Source organism: Elgaria multicarinata, chromosome 20 (assembly GCF_023053635.1).
Source record: "Elgaria multicarinata webbii isolate HBS135686 ecotype San Diego chromosome 20, rElgMul1.1.pri, whole genome shotgun sequence".
NCBI classification, from domain to species: Eukaryota; Metazoa; Chordata; class Lepidosauria; order Squamata; family Anguidae; genus Elgaria; species Elgaria multicarinata.
The window spans coordinates 19,751,123-19,774,206 of record NC_086190.1 but is presented as its reverse complement, the minus strand read 5'-3'; the positions used below and the strand labels follow the sequence as shown (position 1 = coordinate 19,774,206).

Below are 23,084 nucleotides of genomic sequence, written 5' to 3'. Positions count from 1 at the left end.
TTGTTTTATATTGTATTGTTGTATTGTTTGGATGTATTAAAATAATAATAATAATAATAATAATAATAATAATAATAATAATAATAATAATAATAATAATGTAGTAGTTCTCTAGCGTTGTGCAGCATGTTCTCAGGCCTACTCCTGAAATCCTAAATATCTCTTAAGTGCCGCTCACGTCAGGAGGCCTGGACCTCACGCCACCACACCCCAAATAGTTTCGGATCGAAGGAAGCAATGAGACTAAAGGTTAAGGCCAGTCTGCCAACCTCTATGAAACAAGGAACATTTTAAAAAAGAATTTCTTTCACGGCAACCTCTTCCTTCCGTGCGCTCACCTGGCCCTATCCAAGCTGTCACTTCGATCTGCATGCCGAAGAACAGCTTCCCTTTGGAGGCATTCAGCGCTTTCTCCTGATCCTCCTGCTGCCGGAAGAACACCAGCCCGTATCGCTCTTCGGAGGCCCCGTGGATCTGCACAGATGTCACCTTCCCATACTTCTTGAACTCGTGGAACAACCCGTCTTTAAGGCCGGTGTCTACACCCCAAGGAGCAAACCAGAAGAGTCATACTGGTGGTTACAGAAGGCAGGGCAGTCTTTGAAAAACACGTGGCCGTTGCCCTTCATGTTATGCATTTCCATATTTATGGTGCGGTATTGGATGTACACACCTGCTGCCTTGCGAGCAGAGCAAGCTGTTAGGGGGGGCTCAGCCAGCATCCTTCCCCAACCCACACATTTAATCCCCAGTTCCCCTTCTTCTACCTTTAAGCAAGCCCTACCTAGGGCTCTTTGCAACAACCATTTTGGTGTGTGTTTTTGGGGGTGGGGGAGAAGTCCAGAGACATCTCCTAAGCTAGAAGCGAGCTTAAGTAAGACCTCGATAGGTCAGAGAAGGGGCTTAATCACTCTGCTGACCCATGCTCCTCCCTCATGACGGGCAGAAGCACAACAGCCAGTGTGGTATAGTGGCTAGAGCTGTTACCTTCATGTATCTTATATCCCATGTGGAAAAATCCCAGGCACTTGGACTACCTTGGAAAATCCAGGGCTGTCCATTTGCCGTCCGACACTTCTTTTCAGCCTCTTTTTATTTTATTTATTTTTATTTTATTTATTACATTTTTATACCGCCCAATAGCCGAAGCTCTCTTGGCCTGCAGCAGCCTGTGCATGAAGTTCCAAAGCCATGTATTCATAGTTCCAAAGCCAGTAGCTCATTAAACTGGACCTACATTTTCCAATGGAGTGCTATGGGCAGCCGCCACATTGTTCTGGTGTTGCACGGAGCACAGGTGTTGCAGACGACTCCTCTTGGATCTTACCTGTGGAGCGCACTGGAAGATTCTGGACCTTAATCCCGAAACTTTTGTAGGGCTCATTTTTCTCCAGAGATGGAAGCAACTGGTAGGTGGGTGCTGGAACAGCTGAACGGGCTGGAGACTCGTCACTGGAACTGCTGCTGGAGTAACATCTGTGGGAGCAAAAGGAGGGGATCATGAGAAATCCAGCAGGCGGGGTGAGTCTGTGTGTGTGTGGCGGGAGGTGGCCTTGAAACGACAGTGACGAGGCACAAAGGCCTCACTTCTTCTACCCATCAACAGGGCAACCAGGGGACAACACCAAGGTGCTGCTATTTGCTTCCTTCAAGCAGCAGTCAAAGGTATGGGGAGGCTCATCCGAATTCCCTTTATGCTGAAAGACAAACAAATTCTCAGGGACATCTAGGAATCACAGGCCAACTTCAAATCCTAAATCTCTTTTTAGCCCTATACAGGGTTGACAATCAGAAAATAGGTTCTATTCTCCACTTGGCCATGAGGCTCACCTGGATGACTTTGGCATAGGGATGGTGCGGCCACTGGGTTGGGGCTCAAAGAGCAGTGATTCCTCCCCGGCTCGGCCCCCTGGACGCCAGTCCGCAGAAGATCCCTGCATTTGCTCAACTCGGTGCAGGGGCCATTTATGCAAATGGCATCCATAAAGCAGCCCGTGATGTTGCGTAAATGGTCCTTTGCGAAAAAGGCCAAGCTGCCATTTTTATGCAAAACGGTGGCTCGGTGAGAGAGCAGGCCACTGTGCACTGATCACCTGTGGACCACCCTGCGGCTCACCACATGCAGCGAGCAAGGTCGGGTGGCTGGCGGGGGTCCAGCGAGCGGGAGAGCGACAGTGAGTTCCCCCATCCCTACTTTTAGCCGGTCCAGCCTTTCATCTGTCCTCCCACCAGTCAGCTTCATGGGATGATCCCACTGGATATTAGTATTATGAAAGGACGGGCGGGGATGGGGGGTGGGGTGGAGAATCTCCCCACTCTCCTTTCTCCACAGCCGGCATCATTTTGTACACTTCTCTCATGTCTCCCCCTCACTGGCCTTTTCCTAAGTGAAACAGTCTCAGACTGTGCTGGGCTAGATGGATCCTCAGTCTGATCCAGCATCAGGGCACTTCTCACGCTCTTATGTAACTCATAGGGGAGCTGCTCCAGCCCCTTGGTCATTTTAGATGCCCATTTCCCAACTCTATAATGCCCCCTTTTTTACGGTGCCTTTTCCCCTCTGCTAATTTCAAAGCTGAAATGCCTTTACATGTTCAACACTGCAAGAGGGAAAGGCAGCCAAGGTGCATGGCTTACACCACACAATCTGCAAGCGCCCCCCTCCCCCGAGTCACGCACAAAAAAAATATCAGTCCAACTCTGAGAGAAAGCTGTTTTCGCCTAGGAAGGGAAGGGCTGCTTTAAAAGTTACTATTTTCTTACATTAAAATACATTTTGTTTTATGCCACGGAAATTAATTCCTGTGGGTTTCAGCTGTCCCACCTCCCTGTTCTTGCAGCTTTCCGGCCTCCGAATGTTACAAGAACGCCCTCCTCTAGTCAGAGGGAGACTGATCTTCTGTGGGAAACTGGAATGTACAAAGTAGCCCAAACTTTGTGACTCTACTATACCCAAAACAAGTGATATTTTATTTTATTACTTGTTTTACGTATGAGTTGCCTTTCTAGCAACTAAAAAGTGCTGCATAAAGACATACTAACTAAAAATGGGACCCTAAAATCCTTCAGGAAAGGAGAACTTGTGACACAAAAATGTGGGAGCAAAAGCCTCCGACAAGGAGGGACTATACCACTGCAGTGGCATAAGCATGTCAGTCAGAAGGACTCACCTTCTCTCTGCAAGCATTTCATAGAAGTCTCTAATATCCTGGCCAGTCTTCTTCATGGAACGACAGAAGGCCAACTGGCTCTTGTGGTTCGCAAAATCCACCTGAAAAATAAGAATATTTCAAGATGTGTTACTCCCAGTTAAGGCCCAATCCTGCAAGCGTTTTAGTGCCTGCATTTAAAACGTGGGGAAAGCAGAATGCAGGAATGACATTATTAAACCATGATGTGAGGAGAACTTCTCTTTGCTAGTGGGTCTGAGGCACAAGCTAATGGCAGTGGAACGTGGGACCTTGCAAGTCCGACGGAGGCATGGGAGCGCTGTCACATCGGTTGGGCCCATCCGATCCACCGTTCCGCTTCGAAGACGGTCCAGTCAGGTGCCCTCGGGCAGCTACCAGCTCTGAGCAGGGAGGCTCAGCTTCAGTATTACGGCTAGGTGGGAGCAAAGCGAGTGACACGCCAGATAGGAGGCCTGCTCACAACAGCAGCAGAAGATGCCCTCACACCTCTGTTAAGCAGAGACGGGGATGGTGAACGCTTGGAGACGGGGACAGAATGTTCTGTGCCTTGAAGCAGTTCCCCTGGCGGTCCTGTTTTGTTCTGTTTTATATATATATACAGTCATGTGAAAAAGAAAGTACACCGTCTTGGAATTGTATGATTTTACATATCAGGACATAATAACAATCATCTGTTCCTCAGCAGGTCTAAAAATTAGGTAAATACAACCTCAGATGAACAACAACACATGACATATTACACCATGTCATGATTTATTTAACAGAAATAAAGCCAAAATGGTAAAGCCATGTGTGAAAAAGTAAGTACACCCTTACTGCTTCCATAGGAATTAAGATGGTAAGTAGCAGACAGGTGCTGCTAATCAAATGCCCGTGATTAATTGATCATCAGCAAGTATCGCCACCTCTATAAAAGCCAAAGTTTTTTCAGTTTGCTGGTCTGGAGCATCCAGGTGTGTGTTAACACAATGCCAAGGAGGAAAGACATCAGCAATGATCTTAGAGAAGCAATTGCTGCTGCCCATCAATCTGGGAAGGGTTATAAGGCCATTTCCAAACAATTTAAAGTCCATCATTCTACAGTGAGAAAGATGATTCAAAAGTGGAAAATATTCAAGACTGTTGCCAATCTTCCCAGGAGAGGACGTCCCAGCAAAATCACCCCAAGGTCAGACCATGCAATGCTCAGAGAAATTGCAAAAAACCCAAGAGTTACATCTCAGACTCTACAGGCCTCCGTGAGCATGTTAAATATTGAAGTTCATGACAGTATAATTAGAAAAAGACTGAACAAGTATGGTTTGTTTAGAAGGGTTGCCAGGAGAAAGCCTCTTCTCTCTAAAAAGAATGTGGCAGCATGGCTTAGGTTTGCAAAGTTGCATCTGAACAAACCACAAGACTTCTGGAACAATGTCCTTTGGACAGACGAGACCAAAGTGGAGATGTTTGGCCATAATGCACAGCGCCACGTTTGGCGAAAACCAAACGCAGCATATCAGCACAAACACCTCATACCAACTGTCAAGCACAGTGGTGGAGGGATGATGATTTGGGCTTGTTTTGCAGCCACAGGACCTGGGAACCTTGCAGTCATTGAGTCGACCATGAACTCCTCTGCATACCAAAGTATTCTAGAGTCAAATGTGAGGCCATCTGTCCGACAGCTAAAGCTTGGCCGAAATTGGGTCATGCAACAGGACAATGATCCCAAGCACACCAGCAAATCTACAACAGAACGGTTGAAAAAGAAAGAATCAAGGTGTTGCAATGGCCCAGTCAAAGTCCAGACCTCAACCCGATTGAAATGCTGTGGCGGAACCTTAAGAGAGCTGTGCATAAACAAATGCCCTCAATGAACTGAAGCAACGTTGTAAAGAAGAATGGGCCAAAATTCCTCCACAACGATGTGAGAGGCTGATAAAGTCATACAGAAAACGATTATTTCAAGTTATTGCTGCTAAAGGTGATTCTACAAGCTACTGAATCATAAGGTGTACTTACTTTTTCACACATGACTTCTCCATTTTGGCTTTATTTGTTAAATAAATCATGACATGGTGTAATATGTCATGTGTTGTTGTTCATCTGAGGTTGTATTTACCTAATTTTTAGACCTCCTAAGGAACAGATGATTGTTATTATGTCCTGATATGTAAAATCATACAATTCCAAGAGGGTGTACTTTCTTTTCCACACGATTGTATATAAAAAGCTCTCCAAGATGTGAATTTTGCTGACCTTAATTTTATTCCCACCGATTTTCCTCCCCTTGGTCTCTTCTACAGCTGCTTGCGCGTATTCAGTCTCGTTGTAGAGAACGAGGGCCATGCCTTTTAAGCGGTCAAACGCCACCTGTAAAGACAACAAAACCAAACCAAAATAAGAGCCTCGTCCGCAGGAGGAAACATCAGTCCCAGAAAGCTCCTGCGATTTGGGGGCCGGCAGCGGAGATACCGTTCAGATACCGAATTACAGGAGTTTTCAGCTCCCCCACAAAAAGCACGTTGTAACTCAGGCAATGGAAAGGCACAAAAGAGATTCCTCTGGACTGTGCAAACTGTGGCTTGAGGTATTTTCATGCCTTTATTTTGTTTTTCTGTGTTTTATTTCCCCCCCCCTCCCCCAGTCATTTTAGCTGGCAGAACTTATAGAAGACGTTAGTGGGACGTTTTAGGCCCAGAAAGCACGACTTCCTTTTTAAAAAATGGTAGAACTGCAGCGCTCGTCCCACGTTCAGGTGCTAAAGGTGGTGCTTCAGCCTGAACACAAGCAGTGCACGAGTTCAAAAGCCCAGGCATTGGCACGGAGCTTGTGCAGGAGACCTTCCCGGCCCAGGCTTGTCCAAACAGCCTGCGTTCCTCGTTCATCCTGAGGCACGAGAAGAGGGACACGGCTCCAAGCTGCGAAACCAGCTTCTGCCGGCGCTACAAGGGAATTTGCGCTTTTAAACATGAGCGTGTACCTCAGATATATGTGGGAGGGCAAGCTATTAAAGGCACTGTGGGCCTGGACATGCAGCGGAGTTGTGGCAAGGACCTTCCCTTTGCATTCATTTCCCTCCCCGCTTAGAACAGGAGCCCCACGCGGCGCTCCATCCCCGAAGTCCCTGCGATTCTGCAGTCGGGGGAGGGTATGGGGCGGCAGAGGGAGAGGGGAGCACGCGTACACGGAGCGCTTCCCTTCCGCCAGCCGGGAGGGGCTCCTTTGGAGCCTTCTCTTCCCCCAATGGAGAAGGTGGCTGCAAGGGATTTCGAGCCCTCTGAAGGGTCCCTGGTTCAGCCAGGGGCCGGAGCATCTCTGCAAGATGGGGTGGGGTGGGGTCCCGGAATGAACGGGTTTGTCAAGGGGGGAAAGACAAGGGCCGCTTGACGCTGTGGAGAGCCTTCCCACCTACCTTCACCACTGGACCGTAGCGGCAGAAATGTCGCGTTAAATACTGATCCGTGACGTTTGTCGAGAGGCCGTCCAGCCACACGCAGTTGGTAGGCATACTCTTCCCAAAGCCCAGCTGGGACACAAGAGGGTGGAAAACGTCCAGTCAGGCAAAGGATTCACAATTAAGCTCGTTTGAAACAAGAGCAGGCCTACTTCGGCGTCAATAGCCCTAGGGCAGGTGTGAGAAAGTAATACGCTGGCTTTAATTAACGTACACTGTACAAGCTTAAATGGACGCCAACTCAGGTTCGTTTCTATTGCTAGTGGATGAAGCACGGTCCGTACAGGGCAGGCAGGGTGAGCCAGGGAGAAAACGGCTAACGGCGGAGACACCAAACACAGCCTCTGCACCCATCGCTTAGCCCACGCAACTGGGCCAAGAAATGCCGTCTGGAGGGACTGGAAGAACCAGCAAGCATCTTCTGTTTTCCTGGTCCGCAGGAAAACAGAAAAGCCCGGAGAGGGAAGCTGGACTCCTATTCTCAAACCACCATACCAACTGGTAAGAGCAATTCTACATCTCAGGAAGAAAAACCTCCAAGAGCAGCACCTATAAGGGGGGGAAAATGCATTTACCTTGAGCCGATTATTTCCGAGATATTCTCCGTCCATCTTCTTGATTGCTTTACACACACTTGCAATATCGCAGTATTGGAGGAATGCGTACTGAGGGACCCCGTTCACTCTCTTAATTTCAATACCCTGGTGGGGGAAGAAGAGCAGCCTGCATTGAGAGATGCGGCAGGCCGAAGGCACCACAGAGGCAGCCGGGTCAAGCAGGATTCGACTTCTCCGAAAGAAGAGCTGGCCTCCTGCACCTGAGGAGCAGGCACGCGCCTCTGCCCCTTTGCGTTCTGTGGGCTTAAAGCCCCTCCTGGGATGCAGGTGTCCTCCTAGAGAAAGCAACCGCCAGCACCTCAAACATGCCCCGGCCCACCTAGCACAACAACGGGTGGGCCTGAGCTGGCGTTCCCCAACCTTGGGTCCTCCAGGTCTGCTGGGCTACAGTGTCCATCAGGGCACTTCTCATGATCTTATGATACTTCTCATGATACTTCCGGGGGTGGGGGGAATCCCAGAAGGGTACAAACGAGAACAGCAATGCCCATCAGTTGATGCTGTGGCCAGTCTCCAAGGGAAGGGGCAGCGCGCCAGGGCTGCTTCAGCTACCTCCCTCACTACTGCTCCCTTCTGACAGCACAGCCAAACTCACTCACCTCCCACCTCAAGGGTGTCTCCTGTCTTTGCAAGGGAACACGAGGAAGAAGGTACTCTCGGTGGTAGGCAGGGTTCAAAGGACGTAAAGAAGAACCATTGTCATCCTAAGGTTGTTAAGACAGTGCTATCTAGGGATACCGAAACGGCCCTTTCACCTCTGGAGTTTATCCTTTCCACAGCAAGCACCAATACGATGTAGCTACATGTAACAGTTCCAAGCAACTTAGGACAATGCACCTTTAATGCTCACGTTTAGGAAGCTGAACCATGATTCTGTCACAAGAATGTACAAATTGTCTCTCTAGATACGCACACACAGAGACACACACTGTGTACATACCACAATCCCCCCGAAATGCTGAAAAATGTTGTGAAGGTCGTGATACGTGGTGGTTTTCTCCAGGTTCCCAATGAAGAGAGTTCTCGTTGCTCTGGGGTGAAATTCGTCTAACCTTTCGTCCTCATTCAAACTTTCTGTTTCTGAAGGCAGAGGATAAAAGTAGTAGTTCTCTAGCGTTGTGCAGCATGTTCTCAGGCCTACTCCTGAAATCCTAAATATCTCTTAAGTGCCGCTCACGTCAGGAGGGCTGGACCTCACGCCACCACACCCCAAATAGTTTCGGATCGAAGGAAGCAATGAGACTAAAGGTTAAGGCCAGTCTGCCAACCTCTATGAAACAAGGAACATTTTAAAAAAGAATTTCTTTCACGGCAACCTCTTCCTTCCGTGCGCTCACCTGGCCCTATCCAAGCTGTCACTTCGATCTGCATGCCGAAGAACAGCTTCCCTTTGGAGGCATTCAGCGCTTTCTCCTGATCCTCCTGCTGCCGGAAGAACACCAGCCCGTATCGCTCTTCGGAGGCCCCGTGGATCTGCATAGACGTCATCTTCCCATACTTCTTGAACTCGTGGAACAACCCGTCTTTAAGGCTGGTGTCTACACCCCAAGGAGCAAACCAGAAGAGTCATACCGGTGGTTACAGAAGGCAGGGCAGTCTTTGAAAAACGCGAGGCCGTTGCCCTTCATGTTATGCATTTATTGGGCAGTATAGATATGTAATAAATAAATAAATAAATGTACACACCTGCTGCCTTGCGAGCAGAGCAAGCTATTAGGGGGGGCTCAGCCAGCATCCATCCCCAACCCACACATTTAATCCCCAGTTCCCCTTCTTCTACCTTTAAGCAAGCCCTACCTAGGGCTCTTTGCAACAACCATTTTGGTGTGTGTTTTTGGGGGTGGGGGAGAAGTCCAGAGACATCTCCTAAGCTAGAAGCGAGCTTAAGTAAGACCTCGATAGGTCAGAGAAGGGGCTTAATCACTCTGCTGACCCATGCTCCTCCCTCATGACGGGCAGAAGCACAACAGCCAGTGTGGTATAGTGGCTAGAGCTGTTACCTTCATGTATCTTATATCCCATGTGGAAAAATCCCAGGCACTTGGACTACCTCATTAAACTGGACCTACATTTTCCAATGGAGTGCTATGGGCAGCCGCCACATTGTTCTGGTGTTGCACGGAGCACAGGTGTTGCAGACGACTCCTCTTGGATCTTACCTGTGGAGCGCACTGGAAGATTCTGGACCTTAATCCCAAAACTTTTGCGGGGCTCATCTTTCTCCAGAGATGGAAGCAACTGGTAGGTGGGTGCTGGAACAGCTGAACGGGCTGGAGACTCGTCACTGGAACTTCTGCTGGAGTAACATCTGTGGGAGCAAAAGGAGGGGATCATGAGAAATCCAGCAGGCGGGGTGAGTCTGTGTGTGTGTGGCGGGAGGTGGCCTTGAAACGACAGTGACGAGGCACAAAGGCCTCACTTCTTCTACCCATCAACAGGGCAACCAGGGGACAACACCAAGGTGCTGCTATTTGCTTCCTTCAAGCAGCAGTCAAAGGTATGGGGAGGCTCATCCAAATTATTATTATTATTATTATTATTATTATTATTATTATTATTATTATTACTATTATTATTTATTTATATAGCACCATCAATGTACATGGTGCTGTACAGATTACACAGTAAATAGCAAGACCCTGCCGCATAGGCTTACAATCTAATAAAGTTGTAGTAAACAGTAAGGAGGGAAAGAGAATGCAAACAGGCACAGGGAAGTGTAAACAGGCACCAGGTAGGGTGAGGCTAACAGTATAGAGTCAGAACAAACTCAATATTTAAAAGCTATAGGGAAAAGAAAAGTTTTTAGCTGAGTTTTAAAAGCTGTGATTGAGTTGGTAGTTCTCAAGTGTTCTGGAAGAGCATTCCAGGCGTAAGGGGCATTCCCTTTATGTTGAAAGACAAACAAATTCTCAGGGACATCTAGGAATCGCAGGCCAATAAGCCGGCTTGGAAAGAAACCCAGAGCCTGTTTCTCACACCCGCCGCCTCTGAGAGCTACATTCCATGTGGCTGGGCAGGAGGGGGCGGCTTAAGGCAAGGAATGTCAACACCTCTAGAAGAGACGGCGCAACTCAGAGGGGCTTCACCTGACAAAAGGCAGGCAGATATGACCGGGCAGCTTTTAAACCCAAAACTAGGGAGCAGCCCACGCAGGGTGCTGTTTTATGGCTTCAGGATGGACAGCCTCATTTTGTAACCGAAGCCAGCGCACGGCTGCTTCGTCACGAGGGTCCTTATAAGCCCATTTAAATCCCAGAGAGCCTAAGGCTTGTGCATTTTTAAAGCAAAAGACCCAAAACGTGGAATCCAAGGTGTTTGGTTTGGAATAAGAGCCATAGCTCACTGTTCGAGCATATCGAAGGTCCCAAATTTAATTGCCAGCATCTCCTGATAGGGCTGGGAAGGACTCCTGTCTGAAACCTGGAGAGCCACTACAGTCGACACAGGAAAAACTGAGCTAGGTGGGACTCTTGGAACAGCTCAAATGTTGTATGTATTTATTCTTGCTGGACATTTGAGCTTTTATGTGACTGAACCAGAACTAAATCCAGGGGACACGTACTACAGCCCCAGAGACCTTCTTCCTCAGCTGAGGGGGCAGGATTCTTTCACGAGAGGGGCAGGCTGAGCAGAGACAGAACAGGTATTACATGCCTTATTTTTTGGGTGGGTGGGAGATCAATACTGCTGCTGATGGAATCGCTGCTCGAAGATCTGCTCCTGGAGCCGCTGCCACTAGGCGACCTGGTAGGCCTTGACGCTTGGCTCGCCAGCCTCTGGGGAGACTGGGTCCTCGACTGGGATGAATGTGGCGACCGGCTCCTGCTGTGCTGGTAATTCCGCTCTGGCCTTCTACCTCGTACCTCCCGCGTGAGATCATCCCTGTAGATATCCCTGTGTACCACGCTGGGCAATGTAAACTGCTCCCGGGCCCGAGGTTCGTAACGGGGGTCATGAGTCTCAAAGCGGCTCGGGCTGCGACTCCGAGAACTGTAGTAGAGTCCATGCTGTAAAGTCCGCTCCCGAGGATCTCTGTAGTAATCCTGATCGTAATGTCTTGTCCGATCAAATGCTCCTGTCCCCCGTTCATGGTGTCCATAGGCACTATGTTCATAAGCACGCTCCCTGTTATCTGAAGCCCTGCATTTAGGAGGGGGGAAAATATTTGTGTCACTCAGAGAGGGAGGATGGCGTCCCAACATCACACAAACATTTAATGTGGCATTGGCTATCTTTGCAAATAATAAAAACTCTAAATGACAGTGACCTATTAAGCAAAACAAATGAGTGTGGTCCTTTCACACGACTTCTCAGTTACACCAAGACAGAACACAGACTCTGTTTCACCGCTCAAACTGGGCTTTCATGACCAGAGATCTATACCGCAGAATTCAAACTTGAATTCAGTCGTTTTAAATAAATGTTTAGCTTAAAAGCCCCCGTGAAACACAGGAGCCCACAAAAGGCAAGTTGTTGGGTTTGGGGTTTTGTTTTGCTGCGTTTTTAAAAAACAAAAAACTAAACCCAATTGTTATGCATTTTTGCATCTAAGATTTCTAGGACACAATGTGAGCGCATCTAGAGTCCTCTGTACATTGATCCTAGTAATTACCAGCATCAAGGTATAGACAATTGCTCAGTGCCACAGAAGACAGAAGCATGCCCCCCCACAATGAGCTAAAGATAAATAAATCTGCCAATTGATTGGTGAGATATTGGGGGGGGGTGGTTTGTAAGCAGCTTTGGATCAAGGAAGTGTGAGGCCTTAATATTTTAATAATAAATAAAACTAATTGCAGCTGTTTCTGTACATCAAGTACAGAGTCAGTACTTTGCTCCAGGGTCTACGGTGTGCTCCAGAGTTAAAGAGAACACCATTGCTGTGTCTAAGATGGCTTTACGGCCCAGGATACTCATCAGCTCTTGCCTATGACCATGTTTTAACACTGAAAGGAAAGACAACGGTAGTTTAGTATTCTAATTTAGAAGGGTATCTGCACGGCCCATCTTTAGCGGCATGGGGAAAGGTTAAATAATCCAGAACAAATGGTTGCAGATTTAGTAATAGAGACAGTGGCCTCTGTTAGTTACAAAGTTTAATAATCCATTTTAGGAAGAGGGAATTTAAACCATTCCCTTTGAACAGTCTTCCTTGAAAACCAGTTAGCAGCTACTTCAGTTCTCTATCCAGTGCAAGCACACTTTCTGCATATACTCACACACACACTCACACACTCACAAACACTCAAAACACACAAGTTACTCCTCTTCTGCTGGGTCTCAGGGTAGATCTTCTATCAAAACTGATGGAATTGTTTTATTTTTTCCAGTCTTAAGAGTGGGTTAGAATCTTCCTTGATTATAAACTTCTCTGTCTTGCTACAAATGCATCTGGGGCCCAAGCCCAGTAATCCCTGAGATTGGTGCATCTTAAGGTGTTTGCCTCTCTGAATTCCTGCCTCTTGAACAATTCAGAGTTGTCTAACAAGAATGTGAAACAAAATTCCAATGCGGGCATTTAAAATGCATAACATACAATAATGTGCAGCTGCATGCAAACTATCTCAAAGTGTGTGTTCATACATTTATATATTCCTTTATTTCAGGGGCTCTCTTCCTTCCTTCCTTCCTTTTTTGAGAGAACAAATTCAACAAGCACTCTGCACCCTATGGAATGTTAAATCAGTGAGAGCTGTTATGATAGAGTAACAGAAGAATTACCATTAGAGTAAAATACTCCTTATCCATTAGAAGGACACAGAAGACAGACAAAAGAACTAGCAGAGCTGAAAATCTAATGACTACAGCAGCGCTGATTATCTATTAGTACTAATTACTACTGGAGTTAGTGGAAAAAGGGGGATTGACTTGGGTTAGGAGAGGGGCTAAGATACACAGGGCAGGACATATCAACCTTTTCCAAGTGTGGAAACACGACCTATATTCCCAATTAAATCTAGGGAGAGAATTGTGAACATAACTTCCCCAATTTTGGCCCCTCTTATAGGGGTAATCCACCTTCTTAGTGGCCAAGGGTGTCAAAATGATATTCTAGATGAGCGAGCAAGGAAAAAAAATCTTAGTGAAAAGAGGGGGGGAAATCCACTGGAAGCCAGATGTCCCAGAATGACATAAGGAGGGCTCTGCAACCCAGACTTCGTTCTTCAGACAGCAAGCGCTTCTAAGTACATCCAACAGAGTGTCTCTGGAGCCCTAAGTCTTGGTAGAAAACGCACCAAGGTATGAATGAACGCCTCGCTGCTGGCTAGGAGGCATCCTCTGTCCATCTTTGTAACCATCCAGCCAAGTCAATTTCCTCTGATGTATCCACAAGCTGATTATCAACCCAGTGTCTTTAAAGCTAAAGTGCCTTTGAACTGTACAGTGGAAAATGCGTTTTTAACGAGGCTAGATAGTAATCCACTCCCCTGGGCCACTGGGATCTTGGCTGTGTACCATCCCACAAATTCAAGGTAGTAGCCATTATTCCAGCACCTTAACAGATGGCCTGTAACTTCCAAGACTTAGCAGCGTCCATCTCCTTCATTTCTGCCAATACCATGAGGAACAGTAATCCCAAGATATGCGGAAGTGATGTAGATCCAAAGGAGGAACCATCAAAAGCTGACTTCTGCACTCTTCACCATACCATACGTAGTCCCACGGCTAGAGGTTGTTTGTAGAATCCAAGACGATGCATCGTGTGTGGGTGTGGGTGTGTTTTAAAAGCCTACTAGAAAATTTTGGTAACAATCCAATTTTATACATAAACTACATACACCAACAAAACCCTGAAAAAACTAGGCATGAAGCTTTGCCAGGACTGTGCAAATCCTACATTCTGAAGATACTCTGTAATGGATTTTGAGACTTGCAGTAATAAAAGTAACTCCACCTGATACGGATACATCCGAGTAAGGCCTTAACGTTATCCAAGAAATGGGACTGGTCAGTTCTAGAAGAATAGCTCCATCATCACGGCTGGCTGCAAGAAGTCTTCCGTCTTGGACCAGGTATCCAACTGGCTGCAGGAAACACCCTCTACGGATCCACAAGATTACCAGCCACTGGGATGGGAATCACTTCCGTTTCCAACCCAAAATAGGAAACGCAGATCACTCCCCAAATTTTAAATCCATCTGGGGGCCCTATACAGGAGTTTGTGTTTCTCACCACATCAAATACAAAATACCTGCCCAGTGAAATGTTGGAACTTACCCATCAAGTCTCCGCTCATAGCGTCCTTCCCGTGCATGAAGTGATGGTGGTGGGCCATATGTGGGCCCACCACCACCTCCTCTGAACCCAGAAACCTCTCTACTACGAGATGCTATGGAAACTGTATCATCCAATCTGCGAGCAGCACTAGGAATGGTTCCAGGTTCATTATAATTCGTCCGAAGGTCTCTGTCCCCCATTTTGTTGATGGAGTTGTGCGCCTTCTGGGCGCTCTTGATGTCCACAAAATCCACAAAGGCTGCCACGCCGCCTTCTGATCCCCTTTTGGGGAGAATTTTGACACCTATAACACGTCCATATCTAGGAGAGAGAGAGAGAAATCATAGGCTCACAAAAAGTAGGGTATCAAGCCACATTTTGGTAGGCTGAAAATTCTAGCACTGACATTGCAAACCTATGCAAGCTTGTTTGGAATTTATTGCAGTGGGTCTTACACCCAAGTAACTGTAGTTCAGATCCTGGCTTGAATTTCTAATAAGCAAGAAATTCTACGTGGCCTACAAACGCCCCTGAGGCTTCTAGCACCATGTACTTTAAAAAAGATTAAATAAAACAAAAATGTGGCTCTTCAGTTTTGACGAGTCCTAGATTTAACCAATATGTGCAAGAAGGTGTCATCAAAATGGGAAATTATATCAAAAGAAAAAGGGATCCCGTACACGTTGCAACGCTCTTTAATTCAACCAATGTTAAAATAACGAGACTGGAGTAGAACATGGATTTATTAAATGCATTTATTTACATCCTGATCTCACCCGAGTAATTGCTCATATTTGTTATTTCCTAAGTGCCTAGAAGAACACAAAGGCACTGTGCACGATGTTAAAACATAGAATAAAGCCCTGCCCCACAGGCTTACAATCTGAATAAAGTCAACTGCAATGGTTTAAGCCAGGATTGGAAAGGTATTTGGGAGAACAGCCAACTAAAATATTTCCTGTTCCTGGATACCAGCAACAAGATTTGGCACACGCGGGCAACCAAGTATGTGCCCGCGATGTTTCCAGCCCTGGTGTAAAGGCCTGGACGTAGCCTATGACCATTAAGCAAGAAAGTTGCAGCTCGCTCTGCTTCACTTACAAATCTTGTAGTATTTTCACAGGACAAGGCTGTGAACGGGTAAAATGTTTTGGGAATCATTCAAACGAGTTTCTGAATATCAAAAAACAAGCAAGCAAGCTCTTCTGAGCTTCCAACTCATCTGATATAGTTAGTTCTATAAAAATCACATGTTCCTTATGAATGTTCTTTTTTTAAACCAAAGGGATATGCGAAATAAACTAACCTGCAGAAAAACGATGAGCAGTTTTCTCTCACTAGACAGACAGTGCCACAACGTCGGTTTGACAACCTTTACGCATCTCTCATTGCCCTTTATGCACTTGTTAGGGCTGGAGAGAGACTTCTAATGCTGACACATTGGATTCATGTTTTTAGGAGCCCGCATTAGAAAGTCTAGGCACAAGCACTGCCTGGGTCAAACTCCCAGGCACTTGGGTTTTTTCAGCCCTCAGTCAGTAAAAGCAAGATCAGATTGCTTAAGTGAAAACGAAGAAACAAGCCCCACTTATGATTACGTGCCAATAAGGTCGAAGTTTACACAGGATTGGATTTATACCTTTCTCACAAGGCTATTCTGTCTCCAGGTTTAAGCACCAATGAAACCCACAGGACTCATCAACATGGATGTGTGAGAACTGGCACCACCACCAACAAAAAATCCACAGGAAGAGGATGCTCCTGGACGTGGCGGACTCCCCCACGAAAGGCAAGGGAGCCACTGACAGACGGAACACCCACATTTACTAAACATAACCCACGGGGAGCTCCATTGCTCGCGAGTAGAAACACAAGTCCATCGTGGCATTTGACCACTCCTCCTTCACTTGTTCTGCACCCCAGCAGGGCCCAAGACTGTAAGAAGGGTAGCATGGTGCAAAGGGTGGAGCATGTTTTGGTTTTCAATGCATGTTAAGCACTATAGAAACCAGATGGTGGGAGGATGCAGCAGGACTGCGGTGCGGAGTCTCCCCTCAGACACCATTTCAGCTTTTATTTATTTATTTTTATTTATTTATTTATTTATTTATTACATTTTTATACTGCCCAATAGCCGAAGCGCTCTGGGCGGTTCACAAACATTAAAACCATGAGGAACATAATAAAACAACCAACAATCTAAAAACCCAAATACAAAATATAATATAAAAAGCACAACCAGGATAAAACTACACAGCAGAAATTGATAAAGGATTGAAATACAGAATTAAAACAGCAAAATTTAAATTTAAGTTAAATTAGGTGTTAAAATACTGAGAAAATAAAAAGGTCTTCAGCTGGCGACGAAAAGAATACAGTGTAGGCGCTAGGCAGACCTCTCTGGGGAGCTCGTTCCATAGCCGGGGTGCCACCGCAGAGAAAGCCCTGCTCCTAGTAGCCACCTGCCTCACTTCCTTCGGCAGGGGCTCACGGAGAAGGACTCCTGTGGATGATCTTAAGGTCCGGGCAGGCACATATGTGAGGCGTTCCTTCAAATAACCTGGCCCCAAACCGTTTCGGGCTTTGAATGTTAGTACCAGCGCTTTGAATCGGGCCCGGACCTGGACTGGCAGCCAATGAAGCTGGAAAAGGACTGGCATAATGTGATCTCGCCAGCCAGTCCCTGTTAGTAAATGGGCTGCCCTGTTTTGTACCAGCTGAAGTTTCCGGACCGTTTTCAAAGGCAGCCCCACGTATAATGCATTGCAGTAATCCAAACGAGAGATTATCAGAGCATGGATCACTGTAGCTAGGCTATCTCCGTCCAGATAAGGGTGTAGTTGGTATATCAGCCTAAGCTGATAAAAGTAAAACATTTACTCAAAGTTGTGCTTGAATTTCCAAGTCCCGAATATTTCCTTCACAAATCCCTTATTTTGTTTTAAGGAAGAACGAAGCAAGCCAAAAAATAAAAATAAGTGGATCAAGCAGGCAGTTGCTCACATCTAAAAAGGCAAGATTTCATCCACTGCGTGGTTAGGAAACATTTAAAAGCCCCCAAACCCTTGATTCCAGCAGCCGATAGGGCTGGTTAGAAAATGTGGAAAGGAGAAATGAGCACGTAAAAGCCGCTTCCATTACAGCGTGTGCCCTTAGAGAATCCCATCCAGGCAGCTGATGGCGTTTGCAGCGTCCTTTCTCTTCTTCACCTGACTTCTCCCATCCTTGAGTGATCTTTAGCCCTGCAAGTCTGCAGTTTCTGAAGTCCATATTTCTAAAACTCCAAGCGCCAGAGGTGACCCCTCATCGCTTCGCGTGCATCCTTCCTTTTCCAAGAGCAGCATCCCTCAAGTTCCTTCTTCTTCTTCTCTCTTGGACCCAAGGTATTTTCCACTCCACCAGGTCCACAGGAGCCAGCATGGGTTGCTATAATGCTCAGAGACCGGGTTTTCCCGGGAAGATCAGCCTCCTTTGGCCTGGCTTCTGAAAGGCCTTTCCCAGAACCGCCTCAATGCCAGGCCCGCTCTTCAGTTCCCCCCTTTGACACACACACACACACCACCCTTGGGGGGGGGACTCTTCCTCTCCCTCCCCCCCTGCATGTGCCTTTCATAGGGTGACCATATGAAAAGGAGGACAGGGCTCCTATCTCTTTATCAGTTGCATAGAAAAGGGAATTTCAGTAGGTGTCATCTGTATGCATGTTGCACGTGGTGAAATTTCCTTTTCATCACAACAGTTAAAGCTGCAGGAACTATACTGCAGCTATACTGTGACCAGATTCAAAAGAGGGCAGGGCACGTGCAGCTTTAACTGTTGTGATGAAGAGGGAATTTCACCAGGTTCTCCATATATACAAATGATACCTGCTGAAATTCTCTTTTCAATACAACTGTTAAAGATACAGGAGCCCTGTCCTCCTTTTCATAGGGTCACTCTACCTTTCATCCAAGCTTGTCCCTCCCAGCACCCTTCAAGTTCTCACTCACACCCGCCCCACCTTCTCTGCTTTTACACAGCTCCAAGAGAAAGAGACTCCCCCTTCCTCTTGCAAGTTGCACCTCAAGTGTGTGTGTATATGGGGCTGGGGCTGTCACCTTCTGGCTTCTCATCTCATAACTGCAAGGTTCCACGGAGCTGCCTTCCCCCAGGGTGAGAACCACCACCCCTCCCTGGCCTGAGATTGTGGTTCCAGCTAAGCAGCTCTCCCAAAACAACAACCCTTCATTACCTAGTGGAGTCACTGCTCCCTTCCTCCCCCTCAGCCCTTACTAAGACTCTGGGCTCGCTCACCCCCAACTCTCCCTCCCCTCCCGTTCACAGCTCGGAATTCCCTGTCCACGTTATTCTGGGCCTAACCTTCCCCCACTTTCTCCCCACCCCTTTCAGCTTTCAGATCTTGGGGTTGTTTCCTCCTCCTCCACCACCTCTACCAGGGAAGCACCATGGGCTCCGGCTGGCATGCTGTTTTGACTCCCTGTGGGAGGGCAGGAGGCCCCTGAGCTCTCAATCTACCCCTGCCTGCCTCTCAGGCAGGCAGAGCTACAGCACACCATCACCACCGCCACTGAGCCTATTTATAGCTGAGCAGGATATGGCACTTTTAGAAACAAGTGTAGTAAATACAATGGCCCACCTCTCCCCAATATCCCTTTCCCTACCTACGCTTGTTTGTTACACACACACACACACACAGGGCTTCTTCACACTTTAATAATAATAATAATAATAATAATAAATTTATTTCTTGCTTGCATCTCCATTTTGATCGAGACAGGGAACAACAATAAACGATAAAATGCATAATGCTCAATTTAAAAAATAATATACATTGTTAAAAACATCCTAAAAACATTTTTAAAACATCTTAAAATTCCACTGGATAGGCCTGTCTGAATAGATCAGTCTTTATTGCTTTTTTAAATGCTAAAAGACTGTCAAGTTGAGGAATCTCCTCCAGCAGGCCATTCCGCAGTCTGGGAGCAGCAGAAGAGAAGGCCCTCTGGGTAATACCCATCAGCCTCGTTTTGGTTGACTAGATTCTTCCCAGATGACCTGAGTGTGTGGGGCGAATTGTACGGGAGAAGGCGATCCCGCAGGTAGCCTGGACCCAAACCATGGAGGGCTTTAAAGGTGATCACCAACACTGTATACTTCACCTGGAAACTAACTGGCAGCCAGTGAAGAGGTTTTAAAACTGGTGTAATGTGGTCTCCCCTAGATGCACCAGCGACTACCTGGCTGCCATATTTTGGACTAATTGAAGTTTCTGGACCAGGCACACAGGTATCCCTATGTAGAGCGCATTGCAGACGTCGAGCTTCGAAGATCCCAGCGTGTGCACGACCGCCTTTAGGTCTTCCGACTCTAGGAAGGGGCGCAGCTGGCGTCTCAGCCGAAGCGGATAGTAGGCACCCCTGGCCGTCGCATCTATCTGGGCTGTCATTTGGAGCGATGGATCCAGGAGCATCCTCAAGCTGCGAACACAGTCTTTCAGGGGGAGTCTAACCCCATCCATAACCAGTTGACACACCTCCAAGCCCAGGTGGCAGCCTTTGACAGCGGGCACCTCCGTCTTGTCTGGATTCGGCTTCAGTTTCCCCCCTCCCCTCCCCTCCCCTCCCCCCCTCTTCACCGCCTTGTAACACCTATTCTCCCCCCATAGACGTGATGGGATACAAGCGGGGGGGGGGCTGTGACTTTAGATCTGGAGAGGGAGAGGGGGGCTCCTCCCTTTCTGACTCGGGGCCACCCCCACCCCCACCCCCACCTCCTCTACACAGGCCTCCTTCCCCCACTGAGGCCCGGGCGGGGGCTGGGTGTTCCCGTGGGCCTGCCTGCCTGCCTGCCTGCTCCTCGCTCACTCACTCACTCACCGCTTGAAGTGCTCGATGATCTTCTTCTCGCGGACGTTCTCCGGCATGTTGCCCACCCAGAGGTGCCTGGTCTCCCGGACCATGCTGCTGCCGGGCGAGGGGGCGGGGAAGGGCGAGGGGGGCGCCGGCCTCGGCTGCTGCGAGGGCTCCTCTTGCTCCGAGCGCCTCGGCTCAGCGCCACGAGCGAGAGCAGCCGCCGCCGCCGCCGCCTCCTGCCGCCGCTCCCTCGCCGCCGCCGCCGCCGCCTCCCTCCGCGGCGCCGGTGCGGGGCCCCATCCCACGGGGCCCGCTGGCCGCCCTCGCTGCCCGGCGGCTGCTTCTCTTCGTCTTCCCCGTCAGCGGTGCCAGGGGTGGTGCCGGTCTCGCCGCCGCCGCCGCCGCCTCCTTCCCTCAGCCTGGGGCTCCGCGGCGCCTCTTCCCAATTTCTCCTCAGCACAGCGTCGTCGTCGTCGTCGTCGCCGTCGCCGTCGCCGCGCTCTCTCTGGCTCCGGCTCCCTCTCGCGCGCCTGCGCACTCGCAGCCGCCGCGCCTCAGCCAACCCGCGGCCGGGCCGCCGTCCTCGCGCTCCAAGGGCTCGCTCCTGATTGGGCGCGCGCGGCAGAGGAGAGCGGGCGCCTGCGCGGCCGAACGTTGGTGGAGGCTGCGCGAGCTGATGGAAGCGGGGAGGGATTGGTTGAGGAGGAGGAGGAGGGGGGTGGCTGGGGGAGGGGTGAGAGAATCCCGCTGTCCCCAATACGCCTCTCGGCGGCAAGCGCGCAGGCGCAGGACGCTGGGCTGAGAGAGAGAGAGAGAGTGTGTGAGAGAGATTTCTTCCTCCTCTCAGGAGGGGCGCCCCTGCCACGCATGCGCCCCGCGGCTGAGGCGATTCTGCCGCCTTCCCTTCTCAGCGCCTCAGTTCGTAGGAAGGTGGCGGAGGAGGAAGAGGAGGAGGAGGGGGAAGGAGGAAGGCCTTCTCCCCCCTCCCCCAGTGGCCCCAATTCACGACGGAAGAGACACGCGCAGACACTTAAGTGTCAGGTGGTTAAACTCTCAAGGCTAAAAAATAAAAATAAGCCACCCCACCAAATGAATGTCAGTAATTAAAAATATATTATTAATTAATTTATTACATTCTTATACCGCCGAATAGCCGAAGCTCTATTAGAAGTTTCAGCTCCCACTAAATCTTGAAGGGCGGCTGTTCCTTCAGCCCCTTGCAGCCTTCCTCAACCTGGGGCGCTCCAGATGTGTTGGACTACAACTCCCAGAATGCCCCAGCCACATCTGGAGCGCCCCAGGTTGAGGAAGGCAGAGGGTGCCGGATCCTTGCTGTAAACGCCAGGTGCCCTTTATATAATCATGAGGTCCCCCGGGACAAGCGATTTAATATTGTACTTCCTAAATCTGGGCTTTGGGGCCCAAAGAAGGCTGACAATCGTGGGCCTTTTTTTACCTAATAGTTCACGTTTGAAACAAAGAAGCAACAAAACATAACCCCAGACTTGCTCTCGGGCCGAATCCTGCCCCAGCCCTTAAGCGGCCTCTTGATGCCAAGCACACCTGGGCTCAGCTCCTCCTGGGCTAAAGGCACAGTCAACCAGCCGGAGGAAGCAGGCAAAGGCCGAGCAGAGAAACCCATGGGCTGATTCGCTTTTGAGAACGGCGCCAAAGAGGCCCAAAGAGCCAGCCGGTTCCTCTTCCTGGTGCCCGGAGCTCCGGAAGACATTCCTGGGAATCACGGCGCATGGAGCCCCCACCCCACCCTCTCTCCCAGGGCTTTGAAGCCCCAGGGCTGTTCCCCCCACTCCCAACATCCCCAAACCAGCAAGTGGAGTCACGCTGAATTACCAAGGACCGTTTATTACAGGGTGGGAAGGAAATGTATGTACAGGTACATTCTGTCCCAGAGGCCTCCTCCTGGCTCCAGCATGAGCCACTTCGTACGTGAGCAAGTCCCCAACTTGTTAAAACGAGGAATTTTAAAAATATGAAACAGCTTGAATAAAAAAAGAAACCCACCAGGCAAATAAAACCCCAGCTCTGTCTAGAAAGGATATATCGTGACTGAGACAAGCGATGGGAGTTCCTACGGATTTGCTCCTGCAAACAAAGGCTTTGATTATATTATGTTCCGCTACTTCCACCCACCCAGCTCCCTGCCGATGACTTCAAGCGCCCCAACGACACTGGCCTGAAGGACTGGGCTCGCCTCCAACCTTCTGCCAGACGGGCAACACGGGAATGTGAGACGGCCGGATCCGCACAGGCCCTGGCAGACGCCAGGCGGGTGGCGCAGCTCGTGCCCGGCCTTTTCAGCCCGCTCCGGCCTTGACCGTGAGCCCACCAAGGCCAGGGCAGAGGTCCCCGTGACGGGCAGAGACGGCCTCTTCACCCAATGGCGATGCCGGGGCGGAGTAGGGAGAACTATCCAGGAGGGGGGGCGTGGGTTGGTCCACGTAGCCTCCCGGCAGCGTGAAGCAGTACACGATTGGCGATTGTTTTTAACGAGAGGAAAGCATGCAGGCGCCCTCAGCGTTCCACTCTCACCACCGTCTCAAGAGGAACCGGCAGTCTCAGGCACAGCTTCCAGACCGTGCTTTGGCAGAGGCCCGTGCCTCCCGGCCCCCATTAACAAGAGGTTAGTATTCCTTGAAAGAAGACGTCCCCAAACCGGCAGCTCGTCCTGGAAGCAAAGGCATTGGCGCTGCAGCGGCTGACCGGGAGAGGTGGCACACGGGTCCCGTCGGCCGCGTCGTCACCCCCG

At 49.1% G+C, this 23,084-nt stretch overlaps 1 protein-coding gene across 2 annotated transcripts in view; it reads right to left on the bottom strand.

The window, feature by feature from the left end:
* LOC134411350 (msx2-interacting protein-like) overlaps positions 1-20,424 on the bottom strand; it is a 33,074-nt gene extending 12,650 nt beyond the window's left edge. Inside the window, exons 1-12 of one of the 2 annotated variants that reach the window (XM_063145089.1) lie at positions 20,342-20,424; positions 14,466-14,786; positions 10,902-11,387; positions 9,404-9,552; positions 8,582-8,782; positions 8,185-8,324; positions 7,203-7,328; positions 6,586-6,699; positions 5,430-5,543; positions 3,171-3,271; positions 1,328-1,476; positions 339-539 (exon numbers count right to left, since the gene is read on the bottom strand). In XM_063145089.1, coding sequence (XP_063001159.1) covers positions 339-539; positions 1,328-1,476; positions 3,171-3,271; positions 5,430-5,543; positions 6,586-6,699; positions 7,203-7,328; positions 8,185-8,324; positions 8,582-8,782; positions 9,404-9,552; positions 10,902-11,387; positions 14,466-14,786; positions 20,342-20,424 — 2,185 coding nt within the window. Of the gene's footprint in view, positions 1-338; positions 540-1,327; positions 1,477-3,170; positions 3,272-5,429; positions 5,544-6,585; positions 6,700-7,202; positions 7,329-8,184; positions 8,325-8,581; positions 8,783-9,403; positions 9,553-10,901; positions 11,388-13,161; positions 13,298-14,465; positions 14,787-20,341 lie in introns of those variants that run through there. The other variant, XM_063145090.1, reaches the window with a different exon arrangement.
* Positions 20,425-23,084: the final 2,660 nt, after the last annotated feature.